This window comes from Anser brachyrhynchus, assembly GCF_964034855.1.
Source record: "Anser brachyrhynchus genome assembly, chromosome: 3".
Classification (NCBI taxonomy): domain Eukaryota; kingdom Metazoa; phylum Chordata; class Aves; order Anseriformes; family Anatidae; genus Anser; species Anser brachyrhynchus.
The window spans coordinates 9,670,225-9,694,314 of NC_137696.1; the positions used below are offsets into that span (position 1 = coordinate 9,670,225).

The following is a 24,090-nucleotide window of genomic DNA, read 5'->3' on the forward strand; positions in this document are numbered from 1 at the left end:
AATGTTGCTTGCTGTTTTATTTCTAACAGGTAACTTTATAAATTGCCATTATTTTGAATAAAGCAAATATTGCTAGTGTCTAAATAGTGTTATGGTGCTTATAAACTTAGAGTAAAAAAGAATACAACTTCTGCAGGAATGTTTTTCTATTTTTAATTGTTTTTCATTAATACATGATCACTTTATTCAGAAAGCGCTTTTATCAGTAAGGAAGAAAATCAATGTGTTAATGTAGGGACAGTGAATAATGAAAGTATTTTATGATGCTTGATAAAATTATTTTTAACTTTGTAATTATTAAGCAGGGGAAAGTATGTTTACATAGAGATATCAGCCAGTATTCACCTATGCAGAAAATTTGGTCATGTTGTTGTTCGTTACTGAGAAAAGAGAGAAGATGGGCCAAGCAATTGAGCAAGTGAATGAAGAAAATTACTTAGATATATCTGTGCTAGTCTACACTATTTTACTCTACAAATCATATATCAGGTTGTATAATTCAGTCAATGATTATTATAGGGAATAAAAATTGGGAAAAAAAAAAAAGAGACTACAGTGGGGTGAAATGTCTAAAGTTTCTGAAATACCGATGTGTGGTGGTTTTACCGGACTGGGCAGCTGAACACCACAACTGCTCTCTCACTCTCCCTCCTTAGATGAGGAGGGGAAGAAGTAAAGGAAAGAACAACTCACGGGTTGAGATAAGGATGATTTAATTAAAGGAAAAAAGAAATAATTATTAAGGAAAGATTGTTATTAATTAAACAATTTAATTAAACAATTTAACTAAATTAACAATTTAACTAAAGGGGAAAAAAAGGGAAAGGGGAAAAGGGAGGGGGAAAGGGAAAACTAAACAAAACAAGTAAAGGCTATGTGGAAGTGCAGAAGAAAGAAACTACTCTCTACTTCCCACAAATGAGCGATGCTTGGCCACATCCTTGAAGCAGGGCCTCAACACACGTAGCCGGTGTTCGGGAGGAGGACAGACGTTTTCACAATGAGAGCCCACCCCTCCCCTCTTCCTCCTTTTTCCACTTTTTATTGCTGAGTGTGACATCATATGGTATGGAATATCCCTTTGGTTGGTTTAGGTCAGCTGCCCTGGTGATGTTTCTTTTCTCACATCTTTGCCCACCCCTAGGGGGGTTAGAGAGAGTCCTGATGCTGTGCCAGCACTGCTCAGCAGCAGACACAACACTGGTGTGATACCAGTGCTGTTTTAGCTACAAGTGCAGAGCACAGCACTGTATGGGCTGCTGCAGGGAAAGTTAACATCCCAGCCCAACCCAGTACACGATGTCAGACATTAGATTATTGTTGAAGATAGAAGAGGTAATAATTTAAAAAAAATCCCTTCTCTATTTTATACTTCCATGCTATTTCTAATTTCTTAAAAATACATTTTTTTGCAGCAGCAGCCTATGTGCTGCTTTGAGATTTTGTACAATACAAGGAAGACAGTTAGGAGAGTACAAAAGAAGGGAACAGGTTTAAGAAACAAGCAGTAGTAAGTCTTCATAATTGTCTGATACTGTTCTTACAACTTGGGATGTCTGGCAACATGTCCTTTTTCTCAGCTGACCCTACAAAACATTGTTCTGCATTGTGACTACTTCAGCAAAATGTGTGAAGTTGAACAAAATGTTTATTATGGATCTTCTGTGCATAGTCTGTTTCTATCTGGACATGCTTTCTCTTCAAGCAAACTGCTAATATAGAGTCTACACTACACTAAAATGAGCTAGACACAGTGACCGCAGGAACTCTACTCTGTGTCCAGTTGGCAGACAGACCAGCTGAGACAGTTGAGCAAGCTGTGGATAAATTTGGTTCCCACAGGGTGTCTGACTGCATCTCTGCCTAGGTGATTGAGCCAGTTCCTTCTCCGTTGCAAAAAATCAACGAAAGTGCCAATATCCCTGTAAAAGATGCATTGCTCTGTTAAGCAAGGGATCAGGACAATCTTAATTTTGGAGAGAGAGGGAAGTGGAAAACTGGTCAATCATCAGTGTTCTCAGCCGAAGTGAAACTATTCAGGTTCTGACTTAACTGATGTCATGCTTTTTGCCTACTTGCAACCAATAAATTCTTCTGTGGAATAACACATTCTATTCTGCCATCTTTCTGTCATTTTTATTTCTCACTATTTTTTACCAGCAAGTTAAGGTGTAACTCAGATAATTTCTTTCTGGAAATATTGTGCCCTGCTTGTAGTCTGATTTACGTCTGGACTCCTCTAGCATTGGGAAATGTGGAGCGTGGGTTGACATAGAATATAATCTTTCCAGCAGATGATTGTTTAATGTATATGTTGCTTCTAAGTTACTAATTTTGACTTAGATGTGACAGAAAAATCACACTTGGTGACTGTCACCTGCAAACAATTTTGCTGTCCGGTGACATTATGGGAGTTGTAACCATGTTACAAAATAAACCTGTGTATTGAAGTCATAAGTAATCATCATAAGTATCTCTTGAAGTGTTTAAGATGAAATAACATTCAGCTCAGCCCTTTTAAGTTGAAAGGGAGGTGGAGTAGCAGTATAAGCCTCACTGAAATATATTTTTTTTCTTTTTTAAAAGGGTGCTTGGGGAAATATCCAAAACCTAATAAAATCTGACCATTTTTTTTAAATGAAAAAGTCGCTTATAGATATATTTTTTCTAAACCAGGAGAGAAGATGCTGTTAGAAGTAATTTTTTCCTAAAAGAGATGAATTGTTTCAGAGAATAGAAGGTTTCATGTTATTCATTCCTTTAACTTGCTTTACTCATTGTTATAAGACTCCCTTCAACCCAGCTAAGAGTAACGCTATGATCATTTTCAAGTAGATTTTTAAAAAAATTATTTCTTTTCCTCTAGCTTGAAGGGCTAGAGAATGAAATTAGCCAAGAGAAACAAAGTCTGCAGAACAGTCAAAATTTGAGTAAAGATTTGATGAAGGAAAAAACACAGCTTGAAAAGACACTTGAGGCACTTCGAGAAAACTCAGAGCGACAAGTGAGTAACAGAATTAAGTGTTAATGCAGCATTGTATTGTTCTCCTTTTGTACTTCTCTATAGGCATAAAGGGATTGCAAATGTAGCAGATTTGCCAAAAGGACATACCTGCACCAAAACAGTTTGTATAAGACCTGCAGCCAGGGAGAGTCATGACTCATTTTAAGCAGAGGCTTTACTGTTAGTTTTAGAACTTTTTAGTGTTTAGTAATGCTTCTGTGGTTTTCATGGGCTATGCATTTGCTGTAGTTGCTTAGAGGTTGTAGCACAGCCAAAACAGAAAATTGGGAACTTTGGAGTTAGGCCAAACACCTCTCAGTGGAGGAAAACAAGTTCCAGGCAGCTGTTCAGTGTTTGAAGTAATGCTGGAGTACTACTGAGAACTACAGCAGCCTGTCCATTGAGGGGACGTGACAAAGACCAGTGTATCCAAGCTGGTTTGTTTGTTCTTCTGCTGTGCCACTTACCTTCAAAATTATCTGAGGCAGCTTCCTGACAGTCCTTTACGTTAGAATGTTTGCTAGGTGAGGCTTGCAGGTAGATGACAGAATTTGTTATTTTGATCGTCCAAAATAGGAATTTGTGTCTTTGTAAAAGATTTGGGCCGTATTTGGGAGGTACTAAATGTCACTGATGTCTGCACTCGCTATATAACAAATATACTTTTAGAGCTTTTTCAGATTAGAAGTATATTTATCTTTTTATGAATTCTACTGATATTTCTTGATCAGATCAACAGTTTTTGGCTTAACTGAAAATATAAAAGTACACTATTTTGGAATACAGAATATTGTAAAAATTCTGAAAATTTGTGCAGGACCAATTTAATCAGAAAATCAAATTCCAGCCCTAACAACAACAAAAATGCTCATTATTGAAGCTTTACTTTCATTTAAAGACAAGTGGGGATAACTTGAAAGCAAAACTACCTTGTCTTGTTTAGATGTTCATTATTAAAATAATTGATTTAGACATTGTATTTGAAGTGTATTCCAGGGAAAAGGGACTAAAACTTTCTAGAATACTGTAATAGGTTGTAAATCCCAGTTCAACTATTAAAGATAAATGTGGTGTTTTCAATGTGTTGAAGTAGGACTGACACTTCAGTGGGGCTAATTCTATTTTAAAACTACGTACTTAGGAGCTGTGCTGAGTTAGCAGCATCTTTTGTGTCTTTTACAAATCCTGTGCTGAAACTTTTTGGGAGGGACTCCCTAAAGTACATTTGATTTTTGTCAAAAACATGGAGGCATTGATCATGATATTTTTGTTAAGTTTGGATTATGGAAGCTGAATTCATAGAAAGTAATTATATATGTTCAGTAAGATAGCAATTTATGTAAAGAACCGTTAAAAAAAAAAAGGGGGGGTTTAGACACCTTTTTAATAATTTTAGAACAGATAGCCATTTCCAGGATCCAAGTTGCAAATCCTGTTATTAATAGCTATATTCAGACTTAAATATGAAAGAACAGTCTATAATTTTCTCAGTCACTGTTTTTCATTGCAGCTAGCATTTTCACTTTTCTCCAAAGCAGTGTGTTGTTGAAATGCCCCTTATGATACATGATGTGTGTTTTCCTAAATATTGATCTAAACAGTTTTCTGCAATTTGTAGTCTGCCATTCAATACTCAAATCTAAGTAATTCAAATTGATATGAAGTAACTCAATAAAAATAAAATAAAAAATCAAGATACAAAAGCTACATTTGACCTTAAAGTAGATCTGGAAATATGTTTCCTAAGAAAATAATTCAGTCCTGTCAATGATTTACTTTCTTTGGAGGCTGTTTTGAAGCAGTATGTCCCTTTTTAACTGAAAAATGAATGAAGCTTTGTGTTTGTTCCCAAAATGTGATTTACTATGATCAGGATGCCTTCATATCCAACAGATCAGCGCTGTTTTTTCAAGTGAAATAAAAATAATACTTTTGGAGTTCTCTCACCTGCTTTCATCTCAAGTTTGGTTTAGAACTTGACTGCAGTTTTGTTTTTTGTTTACATGTTTCTAGGAGAGAGCTATCTGGAAATTACATAGTTTAAGGAAAATAAACTAGATCTGAATAAACACAAATGAAAAGGAAATGAAGCTAAGAAATAGATGCAGCTTTATTCTGTTTTGTATTTTGTTAGTTTTATTTCTGTGTCATCTTCTGTCCAAGAGAAAGGTCTTTGAGGAGTCAAATTGACTTAGGATTTTACTGTCAAACTCTCACCTGGGTTCATATGCAGTGTTTGTAAGGCTGCAAATAAATATCAGTAGTGTAAGAAGAGAAAATCCTATTAAAAACCCTACAGTAAAAGGGAAATATGTTGTAATCTTAGTATCTTAGTAGCTTTCAGTTTATATATGGAATTGGTTATTTGTCGGCATGTTGCTTACTAGAGTTTACATTTTTTCCCCAAAATTAGATTAAGCTATTAGAACAAGAAAATGAACATTTGAATCAAACTGTAGCTTCTCTAAGACAACGCTCACAAATCAGTGCTGAAGCGAGAATGAAGGAAATTGAAAAAGAAAATAAAATTCTTCATGAGTCTATTAAAGAAACCAGTAGTAAGTTAAATAAGATTGAATTTGAGAAAAAACAAGTGAGAAAAGAACTGGAACATTATAAAGAGAAAGGGGAGAGAGCAGAAGAACTCGAGAATGAGCTGCATCGTCTGGAGAAGGAAAATGAATTATTACAGAAAAAAATTACTAACTTAAAAATTACTTGTGAGAAGATAGAGGCCTTAGAACAAGAAAACTCAGACCTGGAGACGGAAAACAGAAAGCTGAAAAAGACTTTGGATAGCCTAAAAAATCTCTCTTTTCAATTAGAATCCTTGGAAAAGGAAAATTCACAACTTGATGAAGAAAACTTAGAATTAAGAAGAACAATTGAATCTTTGAAGTGTACAAGCATTAAGGTGGCACAACTACAATTGGAAAATAAGGAACTGGAGAGTGAAAAGGAACAACTTAAAAAAAGCCTTGAACTCATGAAAGCCTCATTTAAGAAAAGTGAACGCTTAGAAGTCAGCTACCAAGGTCTAGACACAGAAAACCAAAGGTTACAGAAAGCCCTTGAAAACAGCAATAAGAAAATTCAGCAACTAGAAAGTGAATTACAAGATTTAGAGTCTGAAAATCAGACTCTGCAGAAAAACTTAGAAGAGTTGAAAATCTCTAGTAAGCGCCTAGAGCAATTGGAAAAGGAGAATAAGTTGTTAGAACAAGAGACTTCTCAACTGGAAAAAGATAAGAAACAGTTAGAAAAAGAAAATAAAAGACTTCGACAACAAGCAGAAATTAAAGATAGTACTTTAGAAGAAAACAATGTAAAAATTAGCAATCTGGAAAAGGAAAATAAATCTCTATTTAAAGAAATAGTTGTATATAAGGAGTCATGCGTTCGCCTGAAAGAACTAGAAAAGGAAAATAAAGAACTTGTGAAAAGAGCTACTATTGATAAGAAAACCCTTGTCACTTTACGAGAGGTAAATAGAAAGTAGTTACCATTCTTAATGTAATCTGTATTTTGGGGGGGGAAAAAGGTATTATGCATTCATCTGTGTATGCTGTTAGTGTCTTCAGTGGTTACAGTAGGGATGGAGTTACATAATAATAAATACATAATAATAAATGCAGTCATATTACGTTTAAATCTGTAAGGTTGCATACAGGCAGTCATGAAGCCTTTGTTAAATTAATGTTTTTCATATTCTTCATCTTAGTATTTGCTTTGGCTACAATGTTGCCCCTTGATCCCAATGATTGAGACCAAATTAGGGAAATTCTTCAGAAAGGAAAGGAGTAAAGAGCTACAGTGAAATCATACTTATGGTGACAATATAATGCCTGATGCTAGCTAAAAGCTAACACTTGGAAGGAAAGGAGAGTTAATGACAGTTAAATTTTAGATAGTAATAGAAGACTTGTACATAGGCAAAGAGAATTAAGACTGCATTATTATATTTGTATAATAACACTGCTTTTTTTTTTCTGTGTAAGGACTTGGTGAGTGAAAAATTGAAGACCCAACAAATGAACAATGATCTAGAAAAGCTTGCCCATGAACTTGAAAAAATAGGCTTAAACAAGGAGCGTCTCTTGCATGATGAACAGAGTAGTGATGACAGGTGAGAATGTCAAGGCCTATCTACTCAACGAATAGTATAGAATTGAGGGTCTTTTATATTCATAAAGATAAAACAGTTTTACAGACTCTTATTGTGTATATGCTTTGGTTTTAATGCACTGTAATAAGCCAAAAATGGAACTTGAAATTCTTTTAAATTAATAAGGTAGCTGATGTGCTTTTGTGTTTTGTCTCTGGAAATGAATTACTACTTCTTACTACTAGGAATTTTCTTGAAGTGTGTCAGTAGATACAGTTAATATATAATCAAAACTTATGTTCTAGTTAGCAATGGAACAGTAGCAGTAAAAGAAAACAGGCCCGTAGTGAGGCTTATTTCTTTTTGACTGATAGAAACATTATTTACACTTTTGTCACATAATGGTTAGCTTAAACTCTCACTCTTTCCTTGATGCTATTTTCTTCTATTTTTTTCTACCAAAAAAGAAACTGCTTGTATTCCCTCTTATACACGCTGGGATGTATCCAATTCTTGAGTGTCTCCAAAACTTCATACTGGCTCTATCACTCTGCCACACCTGCCGGTATAAAGCAGCTGCTATCCTGACATCTGTTTGCTTTGCTGTATGTTGTGTTCTGTCTTATCCTGCAGGGATTTAGGGAAAAATTGTGACTGGAGAAAAGCAGATTAGTATGGGCTTCTAGCCAATCTTTCTTTCATGATGCTATTCAGTTGTGCCCTTTTTAAATAGGAGAAGGGGAAAAAAAAACTGGCATCATGATCTGTTATTACTACTGATTGTCATGAACATGTAGGTTTATTTGGGGCCTACTATATCAAAAGAAAACCAGATTACATTTTTATTTTCCTTCAGTTTCCCTTTCTTGTTGCCAGAGCTGTGTTAGTGAGGTAGTGCCAAAATCCCGTACGGAGAATCTGTTGACACCTCTTGTTTTCTGCTGGGGTCTTCAATCTACCTTTCTCAGCTCACGGATGAGGAGTTCAAAAAAAGCCATCAGAGCTTTGACTAGTATTACTTCTTCTGGGGAAAAAATATTATTCTGTAGAGGTGCTTTTAGAAATTACACTCTGTGAAAAGATTTATGAATCTGCGTCTACATTTCAGGCAATGCTGTTAGTCTCTTACAAGTGCTTATACTTCTAAAGATTCAGATGTTGTGGGTTCACTTCTCATTGGTTAGTTGCTTTGGGATGTTATATTAATTACGACTTTGGGTCATGTAATGCTAGTGTTTCCATCACATTTTACAGAATGGTATTATTGGATCTATTAATTGTAATTCAGAAGAAAATTTGGAGTTGACATATCTCCATGGAATTGGGACTTTTATTCAGGTTTAATTAAAATATAATCTGGAAATGAACTTCTGACATAGTTCTGGCACCTGTTGTGACCTCTTCCATTTCTGTGTGTGATTCCATGTTAGTCAAGAGTGGGAATTACACAAGTGAACAGTTTTCAATTGCCTCACTGCCTTTGGTGCTTTTTTCTCTCCAAGGAGTGCATTTTTTTTTCTGTGTATATATTGACTATTACCTGTTCTTGGCCTGTTTTCTGCTGGTCTTAGTTCACTTGTAACTTGGTACTGCTCAGCTGCACTGTTGTTAAGAACAGCTCGTGCTCAATTATTTGCAGATTGCCTTACAGTAGGAGATAATGCCTCTCTTGAAAAGAATTCATATCAGACTTGATTGTCAAGCACTGACCATGTGAAAGCACCACAGAAGCTGATGGAATATTTGATGATACAGGATATTTGGATGTCAGACTGAGTATGATGTCGTTGGTCAGGCTGATTGGTGGGAAGGTGTGCAGTAAGATTTATGTCTTGAATCTTACTTACCCAAAACATTACCTAAAGCCTGCTTCTGAGCTCAGGCTTGTGACAAATAGTTTTAGATGTGAAGGAATTTGGGCTAAGCTACTGTTTTGAGACTCTTCTACAATCAAAATGTAGACTGACCTGTAACAACTGCATGTAGAGCTGGAGGATTGTGAGTGGGAAATACTTGTTTGAAAAGTGGAAAGGTTGATTGGTTTGAAATTGTGCTCTGTGACTATCTTGCCTTTCCAGTATTCTCAACTTTTCATAAATCCAAAAGGTGAGACATTAGCAATTATTTGATCAGGTCTGTAGAAAGCTAAGTTCGTTATGGCCAAAATCACTTCTTGGTGTATTTTTGGTCTGTCTCTCTCATTTTGGTGACAAATTTAAAAAGCACCATTTCTCTCTCTCTGAGAGAAATAAAATTGAGAAGAATCTCCTCTTTGGTGGGGATTAAGCCAACCACTTTTGGTGAATTACCTTCAAGGTGTTTTCCATTTTGTCTTATCTTTCAAATGGCTGTTGTCCTTAGACAAACAGATTTGTGGATTCTGACCCCGAATTTAAAATGCCCAAGTCTTAATGGAATTAGAAAGTTTAACCATTTTTTGTAATCAGGTGTTTAAAAGGAAGATGGGGAATGGCTCTCTGCTATTAGTCTTTCCTTTTCTGCATAAGTGTATAACTTTGCAGTAACGAAACTTCTCATTTGCAGCTGAATATATGCTTCAGCTCAATAAGATAAAATGGTGTGTGTTCTACTGGTTGTAGAATGCCTGTATTTCTTAAGTCCCTGAAAATTGTTTTTCATACCCTAAAATCTAGAATTCTCATACTACTACATAATGTTTTTGGACATCTTTCTACTTACCATTGGTCTTCTGCTCCAGTTCCTGCATAGATTTAATGCTATTGTCAGTTCAGGAGTCTCTTGCAATCTATTTTTTTCACTTAGCTGATAGATTCTTTGGCAATTGAGATTAGGAAGGGGAATATTTATGGCTTGTTTTATTTTATCCTACCGCAGGCAAAAGTGGGATGTTTTCCAAATTTTGAACACATGTACAGTGATGGTAGTGTTGAAAAGTGATTAATGATTGTAGCATTCTGAAGTAATTTTTTTTAAAGGACTAATAACGCATTAGAATATTGTACACTGACAGTTTCAGGAGATACTGTTTCGAAATAATATATTCTAAATCCTTATCACTTCTCTCCCAAATATGTGGTTTTGGTTTTCTATGTACCCTACAATATTGTAAATATGGTAAAAACTGGAATCATACACATCAGGAGTGGTAACAGTCTTAAAATCCCAGCAGCTGGGCTGAGTGAGCAATTCGCACACTTACGCATCAAATGAGTATGCACCTGCAAAGAACTGTGTTCTTCTCCTTCCCTAGTGCCTCCTCTATTTAAGCAGGCAGGAAATGGAAATTGATGAAAATCTTGCTCTCTGAATACTTCATATTCGAATTTAGTTCAGGTCCCTGCAGGATTCACTGGAGTGGAGCCAGGAGGAAGAGTGCTGTCATCACACACACGCTAATGATCCAAATAAAGCCAGCAGACTAGTGCTGTAGTTGAATGTTGCTTTTTATATATCTAATGTTTTCAAGAATGAAGGATTAAAAAATGTTTTGGATTGCTGCCTTCTGTTTGCTTTAGAAAAAGAACTTGGTATTAATACCAAGGTGTCTTCATGCTTTTGAATAGTCAGCATTCACGTGTTTTTGAATGTAGCTACAGGGCTGCTGTTTCAGAACTCTTTAAAATTTAAATACCTGAAATAATTTTCCAAAATACAATTTTTCTTTCTTTCTGGGATGTCGTTGATCAGTAGGTACAAGCTTCTGGAGTCAAAATTAGAATCCACACTTAAGAAGTCTCTTGAAATAAAAGAAGAAAAAATTGCTGCTTTGGAGGCTCGTTTAGAAGAATCAACAAATTTAAACCAGCAACTCCGTCAAGAGCTTAAAACAGTAAGGAGAATGACATATTTTTTTGTAAGATTAAATGATCCATTTATCAGCTATTGTTGTTTCTATACTTTGCTTGACCTTTTAGTTTAAGAAAGGAAAGGGAAGAGAAAAAAAAAGGGTGGGGGTGTTTTTAGAGTAATATAAGGCAGGACAAAAGTATGACTGCTTTTTAAAACTTCAGTAATATAGGCCTGGTGTTGAAATCACATGAAAAGGTGTGGCGGAGTTGATTCAGTGGTCATTGAATATGTCAGGTAGACTAATAATCTGGAGTTTATTTGATTGGGGAATGCCAAAAATAGTCATTTTTTAGTAAGTTACGTTTTCTGGTCTGCCTTGAGCAGCCTGAGTGGAGTGGTTAAAAAACCAAAAACAAACAAACAAAAAAAACAATCTCCTTGATTTGTTGAACTTTATAAAAGTTGGGGAGTTACAGTTGAAAGCACTAAAGTAAAATACAGAGTAGAGGTCTCTTTGTTGGTCTCGTAGTCATACCTGTCTTAAGTGTTTATTATAGTTAAGCTACAAGTATCCATATGTTATTTGTACATCAACTCATCAAACATATACAGAAAGCAAATTTACAAATACAGTAAGATATGCACGTATTGCACTTTCTGTTCTCTGAGAAGTGGTATGGTCATGTAATAGGATGTTGAAAATGGAAAATTTTAAACCTAATATAAGTTGTTCTAAATAATTTTAGGTGAAAAAGAACTACGAAGCCCTCAAGCAAAGACAAGAAGAGGAAAGGATGGTTCAGAATTCTCCTCCAAGAAGTGGAGAAGAAAATCAGTCTGTCAATAAGTGGGAGAAAGAAAATCAGGAAACTACTAGAGAATTACTGAAAGTTAAAGATAGATTAATAGAAGTGGAAAGGAATGTAAGATGTGCTTTTTCTATTATTCTGATTTTAAGTATTTGTTGTGAGCTGCTCCAGTAATACAAATGAGAATATTCTTAAGGAGGTGTGCAATTTATGACCTAGTTTATAGACTAAACATAATCTGTATAAAATAGTGTATGATACAGCTGGATTCTGCACTGACAGATGCCATAAAGCACTTGACTGGTATTTAAAAGGAAAAAATATAAACCTGGATTTGACTTTTTGAATCCACAGATACCTCACAAATCTCTCTTATATAATATTTGTTTACATTAGTCATTGAGATTTCTTTACTTTTCTTACATAGGTCTAATGTTATTTATGCATTTTTTAAATCTTAATCTATAGCAGTATCATTATATGTTACTTTGTTATATAAGGTGACACAGTTTGTTCTCTGGAAATACCTGTGAATATTTTAAATCCTTTCTCTCTACTGAGGCTAAAGCATAACGAATCATAGTATTATAAGTCATGCTGCTTTATTTGTTCTGGAAAAACAGTTCTATTTGAAGTTCAGTAAACAGCCATGAACTCAAATTTTATTTTCTCTTTTTTTTTTTGTTGTTCAAAGAATGCTACACTGCAGGCAGAGAAACAAGCACTGAAAACACAATTAAAGCAGCTTGAAACACAGAATAGTAATCTGCAGGCTCAGATTCTTGCACTTCAGAGACAGACTGTTTCTCTACAAGAACAAAATACAACTTTACAAACTCAAAATGCCAAGCTTCAGGTAATATTACAATATTTTATTTTTAAATACAAAATTAATTTAAAAGTTTTTCAAGTGAAAGTTTTAAAGCTAGCAGAAATGCTATAAATCATGTTTCGATTCTGGTACAGACATGAAAATGGAAGTAACATACAAATAATCTGCACTAGGAGCAGTCAAATAATATTTTGTGATGGCTGATAAAGAATAAAATTTCCAGAAGTTGCTTTTAATCATTTGTGTTTATCCTATTTAAACCCTTGACTTCATACTCAGGAGTAAAGAGGACTGTTACCCAGTTTTGTAAGATTTTTTTTTTTTTTTTTTTTTTTTACTTCTAAGTTAGGTCAGGAAAGCAGTTAGCATCTCCAAAGAGGCTAATAAATCTATTTTGTCTATTTTTATAGATATAATAATAAATATATAAGTAAAAGTCATACCTAAAAGGAAAATCAAGATGTTAGTAAATACAGAGAATTTGCAAAAAGGTTTGAAAATTGCATAAAAATAAATATGCAAAGATGTAATTTAGATAATGCAGAGGTAGAAAAAAAGGTAATGAGCGGCCGTGGAAATTATAAAAATGTTTTCCTGCAGAGTCCTCCAGCCGTCGTGGCCAAAATTCATATATCATCCTTCATGCTTCCAACAGTGTTGTCAAATGCATATGTTTTTTTTTCTTCTGATAAATGAAATATTCTTGTTAATGAATCAAATCCTTTTTGGAGCTGTAAGAATACTTAAAGGGGAGATACGAAATCCACAGTTCAGCACAAATAGTAAACAAAATGCCAAAAATGATGAAAAACAGACAGAAATCCATGAGTGAGGGAATCTTTAAAAGGGTGAACAAATAATGCATTTCATGAATGCCTCAAGTCATCTTTCTGTCTCTTGCTGGAAAGCAGAACCCAGTTGTACCACAGATGCACTTTCTATCTACCATGTTGAAATCTAATTAGTGCACAGTACTCCCCTTTGTGTCTGGCAAGCCTGTGAACAAAACAGAACATTTGTGCACATAGTGTGTCTCATCTAGTTGTTAAAAAATTAGTGGACATGGGCATCCTTGACTGTTCTAGACAGATGAGGGTATATATCTGGGGTTCAGAACTCTTTGAGTATTTTGTAATTATATTTGTCAAAATAGCAGGAATATCTTAGGCAGTTTGGTTTTTGCCTCATGGATTGTATAACAGCACAGGCCTTTCCTGTCTGATAAAGCTGGAGAATAAAACAACCATAGATAAGTCAAAGTACTGGGACAATGAGTTAGAAGGGGAAGCATTTTCTGTCTTTTTTTTTTTTTTGTGGTGAATCTCACCAAGCAATGTAATTTTAATTGCTGGGGATGACAGGAGGATGTTGCACCCAGCAGTCCAAGAAAGGGAGTTCCACTTGCAAGACAACTCTCTATTAACTCTAAATCAAAATGAAAGGTGAAGTATGCTCATGAAAATGAGAGTGACTGTTAACTAAATCTGAAATGTGAACTAAGACTAAAGTCTATATAGACTATGTCAAGGCTGTTCTTAGGCAACTGTAATTCTAGCATTCTTCCTGATACCCATAAAGAACAAACGAGAGAGAATTTCTTAAAGGGTGACTGGGATTTCTGTACTAAAGCGAACTTGGAATTCAGTCTGAAGTTTTACAGTATACACTTGCCATCAGACATTACTTCATTTCCAGTGAAACGTTCAGCTTTGTCATTGTAGCAGTGCTGCAGTTCCAACAGAAAGGGATTTGTTCCTTAGTAACAGCATGCGTTGCAGTGGTAGTTTTTTTTTTTTTTTTTCCTTAGCAGATACCCTGAGGGTATTAGAAGCCTTAGTAGTTGATTTTTTTCTTTTTTTCCTTTTTTTGAATAGGAAAGAGGAGGAAACTAGACTATTGCAGGTCAGATGACAAACATGTCAGGTATCCTTAATTTCTTAAGATATCCAAGGATTAGATGAGGTTAATCTTTTTTAGAAGCACACAAGTAAAGTTTTTTATATGTCCTATTTTGAAAGCTTGAATGTGTTAATGGACATAAATACTGTTCTGACATAACTCTTAGAGAAATGGTACTCTTCCACAGGAATACTTTCCATCAGATCTAACAACATGTACAAATTGGAGTTGTCTGTTAGGATATAAGAAATAAAAGTGTTTCCATTCAAGGCTTTCAGGTAATGGAGTAACTAGAAAGTTGCTGAGATAATGAATTGAACATTCAAGAAATCCTTCGATAGAATGATACAGACAAGATGATCCAGTCTATGAAATTAATGTGCGACTCTTGTCAAATGTTTATGACTGCAGGTTGAAAATTCCACCCTTAATTCTCAAAGTACATCTCTTATGAATCAGAATGCTCAACTGTTGATCCAACAGTCTGCACTAGAAAATGAAAATGAATGTGTGCTCAAGGATCATGAGGATCTGAAATCCTTGTACGATTCACTTCTCAAAGATCATGAAAAACTGGAACACCTACATGAACGTCAAGCTTCTGAGTATGAATTGCTGATTGCTAAACATGGAAGTCTTAAATCTGCACACAAAAATCTGGAGGTGGAGCATAAGGACTTAGAAGATAGGTAAATACTAATATGCATGACTATAATTAGAAGACTGATCCTGACTAAACAGCAAGAAATGCTGTATACCCATGATGAATAAAATCTGTATTCCTGAAATATAACACTAAGATCTTAAAACTTTGAATGATCATATTTTCAAAAAAAAAAAACAACTCCATGTTTTATTGTTCCAAAAAAAAAAAGCTTAAATACAATTCTTGTTTGCAGGTACAATCAGTTGCTGAAACAGAAAGTGCAGTTGGAAGAGTTGGAGAAAGTGCTCAAGATAGAACAGGAGAAAATGCTTCAGCAAAATGAAAAACACGAAACTGTAGCAGTAGAATATAAGAAACTTCGTGATGAAAATGATAGGTAAAGCAAAACACTGGTGCAGTCTAAACAAGCATTGCATCCTCTCATTTATCTTGATACCCGATGCTGTGCCCCAGAATATTAATGATACATACCTTACCGAAACACACTCTGTTGTTCTATCGTATAATTACTTTAGGAAAACTGAAGAAGGAACAGTTAAAAACAAAACAAAACAAAAACCCATAAAGCGTAATTATTGCATGCTGACTATACTGAATTCCACATAGCATCTTAAGAATGCCAGGCCATGCACTGTGCTGTGTGGATGTGGGCTGTAGAGGGAGCAAACCATTCTCTGTGAGTTGCTTAAGAGGCAGAATGACTGGTTAATGCTGGTAGGAGTAGAAATTCAGTGTTGTGGGTGGTGAAGGCCAGTTTGATCCCTACTACTGAGGTACAGGTTGCCCTAAATAGTCTGGTTGAAATTAATATTGTTATTTACATAGTACAATACTTACCCACCTCAAGAAGAGGCATTAAGAGTTGTTCATCTGGCGGAGAAGTTTGCAATGACATGCCTTCTGCCTGTGGTGTTGTATGAGAAGAATTAGTGGGAACTGGAAATTGTTTTTAGAAAGGGACGTGGCAGAGCTGGGTAGGAGCAAAGGGAGTCTAAGAGTCCATACACAGCTTATGCAGTTACCAAGGTTTGGACCATTCCTATTTAGTTACTCTTTTGTGTTGGCAAGAAATCTTAGCTGTTTTGTGAGAATTTCATATTTTGAAAAGTGATGTCTTAAAACTAGTTTTTATGTCCACATTTAGAAATCCTAATTATTCTTAAAAATCTGGAGAACCCAGACTGTGTAAAGACTTGATACATACCTAGGAATTTTAGATTTACAGATAACTTACCTACAGCATGTGATACCAAGAAATTCTTACGTGTATTTTGTGAAGTAGCATCAAAGCCTGGAAGTTTCATGTTTCAGGGGGAGTGTGGGTCATGAATACATTTCCTTTTACATGCATGTATTCTTTTATGTTCTCTTTTAATTCCAGGCTTGCTCATACATACAGTCAACTCTTAAGAGAGAATGAAGTTCTGCAAACTGATCATAAGAATCTGAAAACATTATTGAACAATTCTAAACTAGAACAAACGCGATTAGAAGCTGAGTTTTCTAAACTTAGAGAACAATACCAACAACTGGATATTACATCTACCAAATTAAATAATCAATGTGAGGTATGTGACAATTATCCTGTTTGTAGGACTGGTATTGTTGTGATGTTTGTATAAGCTTATTTACAGATTCATAAAATCTTATGAAGTGCTTGAGAATTTGACATTTGGATTATAGATAACGTCGTGAGTCTGAAGACAAATGAATTTGTCTGTTGTACGTGCAGTAGAAAAATTGCAGTTTGTATTAGGTAAACTGTAAGTTATTTAAAGCATCAAAGAAGATTTTACCCATTGAGTCATGATTTTGTTAAGTTTTCTGTTTGATTTGACTGTCTAAATACATTGTAGGCCTAAGTTTTTTTGATAATATCATCTGTGTATGAAATATGCTCACATATAGTTATGTACATACCATTTCATTTATTTTAACAGCTGCTTAGCCAGCTTAAAGGAAATCTGGAGGAGGAAAACAGACATCTACTAGATCAAATTCAGACATTAATGCTACAAAATAGAACATTACTTGAGCAGAATATGGAAAGCAAGGATCTCTTCCATGTAGAGCAAAGGCAGTACATGTGAGTTTTAAAACCAGTTAAATTACTGTGATTAGGGCAGTTACATAATATTAAAAAAAAAAAAAAACAACTTTCATTGTATATAGAAATTAATGTTTCAGGAGTAGCATGTGTTTCTGTTCTTAAAATAACAAATTATGTGTGAAAAGCAGATAATTAAAACTAAGAGCATTTTATTTTTAGATCTGAAAGATGAGTGCAACTGCATTCATTATTGGTGAAATGTCTAATAAAAATGTTACTTATTCCCCATTCGGAGATGATAGATTTGTTTGAAAACTGTAATCCTTTTAGTGAATTTGAGAGAAAATATGCTATATTTGTAAATGATTCTGGTATAGCCCATGTGCACGTTGTTACTAAAAATAAAAAAAAGGCAAACTTCTGTTGTATAATAAACAAAGCTAGTGGAAATATTTATAATGATATATTGTGGTGTTAAACAGAAGAATGCTTGTTTTCTTTATCTCACTTTCTTGATTTTTTCCAATAAGAAACAGCTGTTACGTAAGAATTTCTCATGAAAACCTACAGCTTTCAGATAACATATCCAGAGGATCATGTTACTCACATGTTATATATACATTTTCCAAGCATACATTATCATTAATTTCTGTTTACAGTGACAAGCTAAATGAATTAAGGCGACAGAAGGAGAAATTGGAAGAGAAGATAATGGATCAGTATAAATTTTATGAGCCATCTCCACCAAGAAGGTAGTGATGAATATTGTATAAAAATAAACACAAATCTAAAACACAATTACCCATTCTGTTCTGTCTGAAAGACAAGATTTTGTTCAACTTCAGAGGAGCAGAATCATGTCTGTTCTTGCATACAAATTAGGAAAAATATGAAGACCTAAGTAATGTACTATAAATGCAACAAATGTACTGTCTTATTGATAACAGAAGGGGTAACTGGATTGCTCTGAAGATGAAGAAGCTGATAAAATCCAAGAAGGATGCTAATCGAGAACGTTTGAAATCTGTGACCCTTACGCCTACCCGTTCAGAATCCAGTGAAGGATTTCTTCAGCTGCCCCACCAGGACAGTCAAGATAGTTCTTCAGTGGGCTCAAATTCTCTTGAAGATGGCCAGACCCTGGGAACCAAAAAGAGTAGTAGTGAGTATAGCAGAACATTTCTCTTTCAATACTTCTCAGATAAATGTTTTTTTTTGATATATTTAAAAATGGTGCTGAGAAAACCTATGAGTTCTCGAGGTTTTTTACAGATAATTCTGAAAGTCTTTAGGAAATGAGCCTGGATTTTCTCATTAGTGACAAATTTATACTGACTTCATGCAGGCTTGAGTGTATGGGCAGATGCTATTTTTTTTAGCATTTCTGCAGCTATAAATAAAGATGTCAAAATATGTTTAGTTAGGTAAGATGAAGTAGGTAGTGTTACTGTGTCAGGTGAACAGAATTTTGTATAGATTGTCAGATACCACCACAAGCACCGTATTTTGTTTCTCCCTCTTCTCCCAGCATGAATCCTTCCCCTTGTCTTTGAAAGTGCTTTCCAAGCCGTGGCTGTGCTACCATCCTTCAGATCCTAAACAGATCTTCTGTCTGAAGATGTTTCTCCAGCATCACAAAAAATCAGTGATGAAGTTTTTTGATGCTGAGTATGCAATAGGAAGTTTTATGTCTTGGGTTTCACAAGACATCATATCAATATTTTTGAGCCAGCTATGAATTTACTGTATTAAAAATGATTAAAGCTATTATGGTGTATTTTTTCTTTTAAGGTTACTACATAAACTTTAAGGCAACTAAAAGCACTATTTCAGGAAAACTTTAAATCAGAGTTGTGATTTATTTTAAATATTAAAATTTAAGTTTGAGGGTAAACTATTGCTTTCATTGCTAACTTGTCAGTTTTGGGGAGCTTAGCATTTTTCAGCCTAAGGGTGGTATGTAAAGATTCAAAACAGGTACTTCTGAATAAAGAAGCACAACTGTGGCTTTTGGAATGTAAATTGGAAGTCTTGCGGAGTTCAGAACTGACTGAAGCTATAGCGAATGTTTACAAGTGTGTTTGAATCAACAGTGTGCACGCTTTGGATCAGGTCAGGTGCATCAACGATTTTATGGTCTGGAAGGGCCCTTTTATGTGACAATATTCTTTGCATTGATACTTGGGACCTTGCAGCTGAGTATGCTGCTGCTACACTCAAAGCACTTTTCCTCTTGATAGAGCCAAGGTTGAAGTTAACGGTGGCTAACCCTCAAAAGAAGTTTGAAGTTTTTCAGACCTCAATAATTTTGTACTGTATGGGCCTTGTTCGTGTTCCTTTTAATCCCGGTGTATTTATGTGCAAACTGGAAGGGCTGATCTAATTCGGAATCCCAGCTTTCCTCCATTACACGTCACCATGGAAACCATATTTTTGGACAGAATTTGGATAAATTAGGTGCCAGTTCAGTGCTGACTATCTTACTGAGACAGTCTGTGTCTCACAGAGTTAGGACTAGAATATGTCAGTGTGAAAAGAACCAGTAGTGGTACACATTTTGCAGTCTATTTCTTCTTCTTTTAGAATGATTGTAAATCCTAAATACCATGATACTGTGGCTACTTTCTATTCTCTAAGTAGTGGCCTCCATGAAAAAAAAAAACAAAAAACTATAAGAAAGGAAATCAGGAAGTTGCCCCCTGTCTAAGCAACTACTCAGGTGTTGTAGCTTTTCACACTGACTGAAGGCAGTCTGCACCAAGGGAAGGGACAGGTTCTGGTCCACACTGATCGCCTGTGTCTGCAAATGGAGGTGGTCCCAGCAGGAACTGTTGAGATGGAAAATCCTCCTGTATCCTTCAGGAAGCAAGAGAAGGTAATTTTCATTCCCCAGACTGCAGCCAGTGACACAAATCAGTGGTGCTCTCAAAAGCTATGTTATTCTTTGTCCTCTAATGATCTTTGTGACATAAAGATTTCCTATCCCTTAACCTCTGTCAGAGGAGGTGAGGAGATATGGATGTCCAAATGTATTACTCTGCTACCACGACTGATAAATAATTAGCTATGTGAAATCTGTAGATTTTTTTCTTTTGAAGATAGTGGAGACAGAGTGTTTTCCTAATACAGGACACTCTCATGCAGATGTTTTCAAGAGACCTGTTCTCTTAGAAAGACAGGTGATCTTGGTGCAAAGATCAAGGTTATGCTGTTGAAAAAGGAAGACAGCACCTGAGATTGTTTTCATCTGCTCACAGAGTGCTTGAAGCTCTTTGTTTCCAGAGGTACTCTCAAATGAGGGGCTGCCTGTATGGCTGGGAACATTTGCAGCACTGGTAAAACCATGCAAGCAGTGTGAATGCTGGATGCTCCTGACTGCAGGGTTTCACCTTTGCTTTTCACATCTGTATTCAGTGATTGAATCAGGTGAGTGCTGTGGACCTGACATCTGGTTTCTGCAGAGCCTTTCCTCTTGGAGGGGATGGATACCATTCTGAGCTTTTGCATAGAAAACTCAAGGCAAGCAAGTGGAATTTATTTTTTTTTGTGGAGAAAAACGGATTACTTTTCTGAGCTTCCACTTCAGGTGTTTCAGATTGGCAACAGCATTCCAAGGAATTAAGGCTGTTACTCAGCCTGTCGTCTTTTAATAGTACCAGTAGCAGACACATCTCATCCTTGTGGAAGTAATAGAAATATATTGGGCTGCCCAGCGTGGTATTGCTCTGGTTTGACTTGGACTACTGCCTGCTGCTTGAAGACTACATAGCATTGTAGACTGCTTGTTCTAAGTGCTAACACAGAATAATGTGATGGAGAGGGGTATTTGTTTCAAGGTAGTTCATGTGCACTCGTAAATGTATATGTATATATGTACTCCTGTATAAAACAGAAATGGCTGTATAACAAGCCATTGGCTGAGTAGAAAACAAAAGTAAATGACAAAGCATGTGTCCTGAAAAGTCACTTCAGGGAGGTAAAATAAGCAGCTCCTGGGCTGATAGATTGTTCTACACTGCTTTCACATTTGCATAAATAAGAATTTCTCAATAATTCCATTTTTTGTTTCTTCCTGGATCTTTATATCCTAATTTTTTGCATGTGGCTCCTGTATACTTCACAGTCAGCTGACACGTTTACCTGATGCTTCCAGATGCAGGTGTCTGCCAGTAATCAGTTACTAATGGAGAATAACTGAACCTAAGGACAAGATTAATGTGTGATTTCCCCCTCCCACTCCCCATCTTTTATTACTACTTGAAATTTTAACTCCTGTAATTATATGTTGTTTTAACTTTCCTTTATCCTTCCTAAAATATAGCAGTAACACTCACATTTGGATTTTCTTTTGCTATTTTTTTTTTTTGAATCTTTGGTATTCTTTCAGTCAAAGAATTGGTGTATATCATTCCAGCCAATACATTTTTATTTTATTTTTCTAATTACAGGTTTGATTTGATTTACAGGTATTTCAGTAAAATACTAAAATCAGTGTGCAAGTAAACATTGTTATTTGAGCATAAGGTCCATGTAATTTTTCAAGAAGACAGTAAGTGATCAAAATTAGTAATAAGCAAAAAATACAACAAATGAAGATTGTTTCCTGCTGTAGACAATGGGCAAAAAATTACAAAAGTTATTCTCAAAAAATAGTGATATGTTCATATTTTAAAGTATAGTTTATACTTGATTACTTTCATTTTGAACTTTTTCTGCTTCACATTTTTCTTTATGTTCAAGAAATACATTTTTCACAGTAAAAAAAATTACAGTCAATTTTTATAATCTGCAAAGCACTTGTGTTTAGTTTTTCATGATGGTAGTTAGGACTTTCAAACTGTGTTACACTCTTCACCATTATTTTCGGTGCATTTCTGAGTATATTAAAGTTTTCATAGTGTAGTTTTCATATTTTGGTGTAGTTTTCATATTTCATTGTCACACAGAAGCATGAGAGTGATAGTTTTTAGCATAGCATACATAGCTTAAACTCAGACATTCATTTCTGTCCTTAGTTTCAACATTTAACTTCCATCTGTTCTTCTCCCTTTTTTTCTTTCATTTCCCTGTTTCCGTTTTTCCTCATGCTATGACATAAAAGTGGTTGCACTGAAAAGACTGCCCTTTTTGAGGAACAGACCGAAGGAAAAAGACAAAATGAAGGCCTTCTACCGTCGCTCCATGTGTAAGACTTTATGACAGTTCAGCTTCTTTTAAATGGCTACACTGGCTTCCATTACTAATTTTTCACTAACCTCTCCCTGGACTGCGCTTTATTTTTCCTCCTATTTTGCAATGTGCAAGTCCTGCTACTATACAAGGAGCTGGAGCTTTTTCTTTTTTTAAACCTTGGCACTGAATACCTTATATATGTGCATATGTGCACACACATGTACCCACACATTTACATGCACAAGCACACACATACATATATATATTCAGTGCATTGTGATTACATGTATTTGTATACATATTTGTCTATATACACATTTGTGTATATAAATTTACAGTGCACTGTGTTAACATCAGTAGTTCTAAATTACACATTTCATAAGCCTTCAGAAATTGCTGCAATTTTTTTGTTTAAAGAAAGTGTAGAAAAAGTAGTGCAAGGCTGTATGGTGGTCTGTCACTCTTCAAGTATTCATCAGTTGTTGTTGCCAAAATGTTGTATTGATTTGTTTTACTTTATTTTACTTTTTCAAGAGTAGTGGATAATTTTCTGTCTTTGCAAAGTAAAGGTGAATGTCATCAGAAGTCATCTTTTTCAGATCTTTTTATTTGTTATGTAAAATACAATATCCCTGCAGTAACCTGCACTGTTCAAGGATCCCGTGTCATTGTTGACATAGTTGTGTTAGCACCTTGCCCGTTTTATCCTTATTCATTCCATCTTATCATTGCAAACAGTATATCAAGGCTTCTAACATATATATTGCATATCATTGCAGCACAAGCATGACGACTATGCCTAATAAAATCAGTTTAAAGAACCATACTGAATTCAGAGAAGTCTCTGACTTACAACACTTCTCATTCATTGAGCTGATTGCATGTTATAACGTGGATGATCTTGTGTTTGTACCTTGCAGTACTCTATACGCTATAATGCTTAGAAAACTGTCAAACATTTTGCAATACAAGATAAGAACAAAAGCAAATACATTGACCATGCTGATCATTTGCTTTCATTTGCATCCCAGCCATGAATGACCTGGTGCAGTCCATGGTCCTAGCAGGAGGACAATGGACAGGTAGTTCTGAGCATCTGGAGGGTCCTGATGATATATCTGCGGGTAAAAGGAGAAAAGAATTGGGAGCTATGGCCTTCTCTACTACAGCTATCAACTTTGCAGCTGTCAACTCTTCTACAGGCTTCAGATCCAAGCAGTTGCTAAATAATAAAGGTATAGGTAGAAGCTTTTTGCACCATGATGTGTCTGTGTAACAGCAATTTCCTATAAATCTTCATTTTACTTACTTATATTTTCATTTTGTAGAAAAAAATAATTAAAAAAAAAGGCAACCTGAATAATTGAATTCCAGTGATAAGATACTGAACAGGTTTATTAACTGCAGTTACAAAACGTTTCAGGATTATTCCTACAAAATGTTACATAAATAAAACTCTTTGACGATTATTTTAATATATTTTTTAGATGATGAAATAAATACGCCTATAATCTATTTTATTTTACATCTGTTTTTATGTCTCTGTGTATAGATACTACATCCTTTGAAGATGTAAGTCCACAAGGTATTAGTGATGATTCTAGTACAGGATCAAGAGTTCAGGGTAAGATGTGAATTTTAATTAAATGACTTAAGGATATATTATGTGAATGTGAATAAGGTCTAAAAAAACGTGAATGGTATAATTATGAGTGAGCATGTTTTATGTGATTTGCATACCTCTTGAATGTATAACATCATTTCTTCAGATTATTGCTTGT

General features: G+C 35.1%; 1 protein-coding gene across 19 annotated transcripts in view; it reads left to right on the forward strand.

Moving 5' to 3' along the window:
* The window catches only part of CCDC88A (coiled-coil domain containing 88A), a 101,643-nt gene that overhangs the window by 64,339 nt on the left and 13,214 nt on the right, over positions 1–24,090 (forward strand). For 15 of the 19 annotated variants that reach the window (XM_080587475.1, XM_080587474.1, XM_080587473.1 and 12 more), the window contains exons 15-29: positions 2,867–3,004; positions 5,418–6,488; positions 7,003–7,130; positions 10,779–10,920; positions 11,627–11,803; positions 12,384–12,545; positions 14,832–15,109; positions 15,320–15,463; positions 16,469–16,655; positions 17,028–17,173; positions 17,797–17,889; positions 18,085–18,299; positions 22,239–22,322; positions 23,341–23,544; positions 23,862–23,933. In XM_080587475.1, the coding sequence (XP_080443601.1) occupies positions 2,867–3,004; positions 5,418–6,488; positions 7,003–7,130; positions 10,779–10,920; positions 11,627–11,803; positions 12,384–12,545; positions 14,832–15,109; positions 15,320–15,463; positions 16,469–16,655; positions 17,028–17,173; positions 17,797–17,889; positions 18,085–18,299; positions 22,239–22,322; positions 23,341–23,544; positions 23,862–23,933 (3,241 nt within the window). The remainder of the gene's footprint in view (positions 1–2,866; positions 3,005–5,417; positions 6,489–7,002; positions 7,131–10,778; positions 10,921–11,626; positions 11,804–12,383; positions 12,546–14,831; positions 15,110–15,319; positions 15,464–16,468; positions 16,656–17,027; positions 17,174–17,796; positions 17,890–18,084; positions 18,300–22,238; positions 22,323–23,340; positions 23,545–23,861; positions 23,934–24,090) is intronic. The other 4 variants (XM_080587477.1, XM_080587463.1, XM_080587478.1 and 1 more) reach the window with 2 other exon arrangements.